This window comes from Volvox carteri, assembly GCF_000143455.1.
Source record: "Volvox carteri f. nagariensis unplaced genomic scaffold VOLCAscaffold_28, whole genome shotgun sequence".
Classification (NCBI taxonomy): Eukaryota; Viridiplantae; Chlorophyta; class Chlorophyceae; order Chlamydomonadales; family Volvocaceae; genus Volvox; species Volvox carteri.
In genome coordinates, this window is record NW_003307571.1 from 768,105 (window position 1) to 774,651 (window position 6,547).

General features: G+C 55.4%; 1 protein-coding gene across 1 annotated transcript in view; it reads left to right on the forward strand.

The window, feature by feature from the left end:
• Window positions 1–4,110, forward strand: part of cax5 (Ca2+/H+ antiporter, cation antiporter, membrane protein) — a gene marked incomplete at both ends in the record, with an annotated part of 4,535 nt that extends 425 nt beyond the window's left edge. Inside the window, 6 exons of the mRNA XM_002952146.1 lie at window positions 88–200; window positions 464–578; window positions 2,367–2,525; window positions 2,933–3,078; window positions 3,284–3,425; window positions 3,874–4,110. Coding sequence (XP_002952192.1) covers window positions 88–200; window positions 464–578; window positions 2,367–2,525; window positions 2,933–3,078; window positions 3,284–3,425; window positions 3,874–4,110 — 912 coding nt within the window. The remainder of the gene's footprint in view (window positions 1–87; window positions 201–463; window positions 579–2,366; window positions 2,526–2,932; window positions 3,079–3,283; window positions 3,426–3,873) is intronic.
• Window positions 4,111–6,547: the final 2,437 nt, after the last annotated feature.

A 6,547-nucleotide genomic window follows, 5' to 3' on the forward strand; every position in this document is an offset into this window, starting at 1 on the left:
TACCCACTTCTCCCTCCCCTCCACCCCACCCCCCTCATCTCCTCTCCTCTCCTCTCCGGCCCCCTCCGCCCCTCCTGCGCACCTCAGGCCCAGTTATTCAACCAGACGGGCATCAACGTCAATGCGGGTATGTTGGTGCTGTCGTGCTTCGCCGTCATGCTGCCCTCCCTGCTTGACGCCACGCAGTCGGGGGTGAGTGAGTGGGGGGAGGGGGGGTTCGGGTGTGTATGTGTATGGGGGGGGAGAGGTGTGCGAGTGGTAGTATGGGGGGAGGTGGGAGCAGTGGGAGGAGGGGGGGAGAGGGGGGGGGCCGGGGAAGCTGGGAAGGAGATTTCACCCTTTTGTGGGCGGGCTTTCCTTTTTGATAGGGTTTCACGCGAACCAGGTTTGTGTTTCGCATTTCGTTTCCCGCTCTCTCCCCCCAATGCCATCCTTTTTCCTTCCCCACTCGTCAGGCCAAGAGCAACAACCGGTCAGAGCTGGCACTCTCCAGATTTGAGTCTATATTCATGTTCTTGTGCTACTGCGCCTACCTGTTCTTCCAATTAAAAACCCACAGGTGGAGGGCGGGGTGGGGGGTTGGGGGGAGGTGCGGGAAGGGAAGGGGAGTTGGGGGAAGATGGAGCGGTCGGGGGTGGTGGTGGTCCGGAAAGGGGAGGGGGAGGGGTGACTGTTCCGGGGGGCTGGGAGGAGGGGGATTGTAAGGGCTTGTGCGCGCGCGTGTGTGTGTCTGTGTGTAATTGGGTTCGTGTCATGTGTCACCCTCCCCCCCACACACGTCCCGCCACCCGGAAATATCCCCCGCATCTGCAGGCATCTGTTCGAGGAAGACTCCTCCCCCTCGACCCCCGCCGGCGGCGCCGCCGCCACCGGCAGCTCCACTCGTCGTACGTCCAACAACGGCACCTTCACGCCGCCGCTGCAGGCCGGCGGCGAGGCCGACCTCGAAGCGGCCGCCAACGCCGCTGGCGGCGGCGGTAACGGCGCCCTGGCGGTGGGGGTGGCGGCGGCTGTTGGCGGTGGCGGGGTATCTCTGTCACGAAGTTCGTTGGATGGTCGGGACATTTCCCTTGGGGGCCGGTTTAGCAGTCGGCAAGTAGAGATGATGGAAGCAAAGGTAGGTGTGTGTGTTTGTACCTGTCCGTGTCCGTGTGTATGTACGTACGTACGTACGTAAGTACGTACATATGTATGTGTGCCTGTGCGTGTCCGTGTGTGTGTATGTGTGTGATCTACCGCAATCCCCCTCGCGCCCGTCGCTCTATCTGTCCGTCTGTCTGTCTATTACTATTGTCTGTCTGTCTATCAGTCTGCTGCTCTGACGTCCTAAGAGCGCTCACATTCTCGCGGAACGTTCTCGAACCAAACAATTTCCCCCCCCCCCCTTCCCGGGATTCCCCTCGATCCCCCCGTGTTGCCGCCCGTCTCTCCCCCGCAAACCACGCGTCGTACCGTGCCATGTGCCAAATGTACGACTCTTGTACGGCCAACCATCAGCGTACGACAAGTGGTCGCAGCGTCGCCAAGGCTTCCGCCGACCGTGAACGTGACGTGGAGCGGTTGCCGTTGGTGATGGCGGCGAACCGATCGGGGGGGCAGGTGGGAGGGGTGAGTGGATGTAGGTGTGTATGTATGTATGTGTGTATGTGGGAAGCACAAGCGCACGTGGCCGGGCCCTTCCCCCAACCCCAATTCTCGGCAAGGCCCTTACGTAAACACAAAGCCCCAATGCACCGGTGCTTATTCCACAAATGATAATGACCTCTCTCTCTCCCCCTCCCTCCCTCTCTCTCTTTTGACTTTCCCAAGTCGTCGCAAGCTTTTAACCCTTTTCAATTCCGTCACCCACTAATCCGTTTTTGTTTGTGCGTGCCTCTTGTGTGTGTTTGCGCCCAATCCGTGAAAAAGGATCATTCAAAGAATATCGTTGTAGTCGCTGAGATTCGAACACCACCACCACCACCACCACCGGCACTCCCGACATGTATTCGCTTTGCAACCCCCCCCCCGACCCCCCTGAACGTCCCTGATGAAATTGCATGATGATGAGGAACGGGCTGCCGTGTAATCGCCGTACGTTGCCGTCACCACCACCACCACGACCGTAATCATTGCATCACCACCATCATCATCACCACCACCATCACCACCACCATCACCACCACCATCACCACCACCACCATCACCACCACCATCACCACCACCACCATCACCACCACCATCACCATCACCACCATCATCACCATCACCACCATCACCACCATCATCACCACCACCACCATCACCACCACCATCACCACCACCATCACCACCACCACCATCACCACCATCATCGCCCTCGCCACTATGTCTGTGCCCGCCTTCAGGATGACGACGGTGCGGGCTCCGACCACGACGACGACCGTTCGGTTTCGGAGGGCTCCGAGGAGGAGCTGGTGTTGTCTCGCACCGGCTGCTTCCTGTGGCTGGCGGGGGTGACGGTGGTGATCTCGGCGCTATCGGAGTTTGTGACGGACTCGATCAGGGTGGGTGGTGGGTTAGGGCGGTTAGGGCGGTTAGGGCAGTTTTAAGGCAGTTTTTAAGGCAGTTTTAGGGCGGGATAAAAATGCGTGGATATGGAGGAGGAGATGGTGTGTGTGTGAATGTGCGCGTGTGTTTGCCGTATGGATGCACATACACACACACCGGCATGCACATATGTACACACATACGCGCGCATACACACACGCCTTTGCGTGTATACACACATACAGACATACACACATCCCGGGCTTCTCTTCCCGCCCGCAATCCCCCCCTTCCCAAACTTCGGCAATTGGCCTTTGTGTCTTACATGACAAGTTGCATGATAAGCATCCCCCCTCCCACCCTTCCCCCCTTTCCCGCCCCCACATACACATACACATACATACACACGCACACATCCCCGCAGAACGCCTCCAAGTCGCTGCACATCCCAATGCCCTTCCTCACCACCATCCTGCTACCCATAGTGGGCAACGCCGCCGAGCACGCCTCAGCAATCATGTTTGCTTACAAGAACCGCATTGAGATCGCCCTGGGCGTGGCTGTGGGTGAGTATGTATGTATGTGTGTATGTATGTGTGCATGCATGCATGCATGCATGCATGTATGTATGTATGTATGTATGTATGTATGTATGTATGTATGTATGTGGGGCTCCTGTTGAAAGGAAACGTCAACTCGCTCCCACCCGTACTCCCCCACATACATACACATACATACACACTCTCTCTCTTACCGCGCCGCGCCGCGCAGGCAGTAGCACGCAGGTTTCTATGATGGTGGTCCCCTTCTGTGTGCTGCTGGCCTGGACCATGGGATTGCCGTTGGATCTGGATTTCAACGGATTTGAATCATTCGTTTTGTTTGGCTGCGTGCTGCTGGCGGTGCTCGTCATACAGGTGGGTGCCGTACAGGAGGACCTTGGTTGCCTCTGGGTGTGAGGGCCCAGGAGCGGGGGGGAGACGGACGTGGGTTCGTTCGGTCTTGGTGGGTTAGAGGCCCCGTAGGGGGGTTGTCGCTGGGAGGGGAAATGTTCTGGGTGCCCGCTTTGACCGCCGTAACGCCAACTCGCTGTGGCGGCTCCGAAGACAAGTCTATACGAAACAAGTGGTTGTTGGTTGGAGGTTGCGGTTTGGCACAGCGTTATATAATGTGCGCGCGCGGCGGGCGACGGGAAAGAGGGCTTATCATGTTTCTTTTGGAGCACAGGTACTGCAACGTTGTCGCACCTTCTTGAGGAGGGCGGGTATCCTGATGTGCTGCTGCTGCTGCTGCTGCTGCGCATTAACTTCAAAAAAAGCTTACCTAAACGTACGGATTTCCGGTTGGTGGTTGTTTCCGTTGCAGGACGGCCACGCCAACTACCTCAAGGGCATTCTGTTGCTGTTGACGTACTTCTTCGTGTCGGCGGGCTTCTGGTGGGTTCGGTTAAGGAGGGCGGGTGTGTGTGATAGGAGCCGAAGGGGCTGTGTATGTCGTACAAGCGGGTGTAGTACAAGAGATAGCGGCTGGCGCTGTGGGAAGGGGAGGGGGACGCAGGAAGAGCGATATCTACTGTGCATGCGGGACTTTACCTGGTTATAAAGGAAGATTTTTCTTCATAAAAAAAGACATATTACTTTGTGTTCATTACATTTGCCGTACCCTGCTGTTGCCGTTCTCTGCTTCTTTTCCAGGTGCCACAAGGACAAGGACCTCAAGATTGAAGATTGAAAAAAGCAGCCATTAGTACGACAATAGTACGACACATTAGTACGACGACGTGACGAACAGGAGCGTGTGGAAGGCACCCTGGAGGGCGCGGGCAGAGGGGAGAAAGGAAACGGTTAGGGGTTGGGGGGCAAAAGGAGGGCGGGAAAAGAGGGGAGGGAAAGGCGAAGGTGGTCTGAGAAGGACATTCCGGCATCCATTGGTGGAAGTCGGGGAGGTCGATATAACAGAGAGCAGCAAACGACGGTGTGTGTGTTTGTGTGTGTAAAACTACGTGTGTGCGTATGTATGTATGTATGTATGTATGTATGTATGTATGTATGTATGTATGTATGTATGTATGTGTGTGTATGTGTGTATGTATGTATTTGGAGGGCCGGGGAGGGTTGCCCCACTCCTCCCCCCGTTGGCGCCTCTGTTTTATCACACTGACGCACTGACGGTGTGGATGCGTCCGCATTGACAGACAGACAGACAGACGGGTGCTCGTCCCTCGTGAGCTTCAACCGCACCAGATTGATGAGTCTATAACACATACCATAAAACAACTTAAACTCAAGACTCTGCGGGTATTGCAATTGTGTGTATGCGTGCATGTGTGTATGCGTGTGGATACGTCTCTAGGTGGTCGAACCGTGTCTCTCCCGGCGCAAGTGCCGCAATGCATAGCGCGTGCCGTACAATGAAGTACTTTTTGAAGTACTTACTCTAGTAAGCGAGGCGGGGGTGGCCTTCGGACTTAGGCCTCTGTTGATATTGGCGGCGGTGATATTGGTGGTGATGGTGAGGATGATCATCATGATGATGATGGTGGTGGTGATGGGGAGGAGGTTAAGGATGGTGGTGATGGATGCGGAGTTCATGATAATGTAAATGAATATGGAGTTGTGTACTCGCTGAGGGAGGGGGGAAAGAGGACACCACCACCACCACCACCAACAACAACAACAACTAACACCAACAACAAGACGCATTGCAAGATGGGGAGGGCGGGGGAGTTTTGTTTTTGTTGAAACACCGACCAGACCTCGAGTTCGAGCGAACCGGTGTAAGGACTTAGAGCGCCAGACTGCGCTGCGCTGTGCTGTGCGGCTGTTCTCTCTTGAACATTTCTGTGTGTGTGTGTGTGTGTGTGTGTGTGTGTCTGTGCGTGTGTCTGTGTGTGTGTGTGTCTGTGTGTGTGTGTGTGTCTGTGTGTGTGTGTGTGTCTGTGTGTGTGTGTGTGTGTGTGTGTGTGTGTATGGTTGGTTGTGCTCTCTTGCATCCTCCAGGCCTTGCACCTAATACGTTCGTGACAGGGAATATGCTTAGGGGTGTAAAAACATCTGGTAGCTATGGTCCATGTGGTATGTATGTATATATGTGTGCATGGCGCGGACATTTCCCCGATTGACAATAAGCATGATAGTGGTTAATCCCCCGGGGGTGGGGACATGTCTCGCATTCTGTGCTGGTAAGGAGTTGGCCCAGAAGCCTCCCACTCTGTAACAAAAACAACAACAACAACAGACACGTCCTGAGCTGGTAAGGAACTGGAGAAAAGCATTGTTTCGTCGGAACGAAGGTCAAATACGAATGTGTACGTCAGATCATATCTAGAACACCACATTAAAACCAATCCTTCTTATTCTGGTCTACACAAAAAAAGACTAATCAGAACGGCCACAGATCAACAGCATAGTACCCTAACAAGTGTGTTTGGGAGAGTGGGGGAGGGGGCTCTTCGGCTGGGGTGAGAGTCGAGAGAGGTCACGGTGGCCACCTCTAGGGTTGGTAAAGCCATTTACAAATCTTTGAAGTCGCCGGGGGAATATTTGGGGTGGGTGCCAGAGGTACCTCGTCCTCGTCCCCACACGCGGCCGCCACCAGACCGAGGAGTGCCAATTGCTATCGTTGTCCGAGTCTTGGCGTTAGCTATCTCCTCCCCCCTCCAGGACCCGCCGGGGCAGAACCCCCGATATGGACCACCACCACCACCACCACCACCACCACCACCACCACCACCCTCCTTGGGAGATACACTTTTGCGCAACAACTTGCGGGTTCGAGCCAACCCCCTCATATCTTAAATCTAAGGTGCCGCAAACGACACCCTCCGAATGTACGACGCGGACACAGGCACAGCACGCATACGCATACACATACATACATATAGACATAAAGAGGCACACATGAGCGTGACAGCAAAAAGACACATATATCGGATAGTGGGCGGCCCCCCTCCGTACACTTCCGTACAGTTCCCTAACCTGCCGCTTGCCAACGGGCTCCGCCTCGTTCCCAGGAGTGGGAGGACGACCTGCCCGCCTGA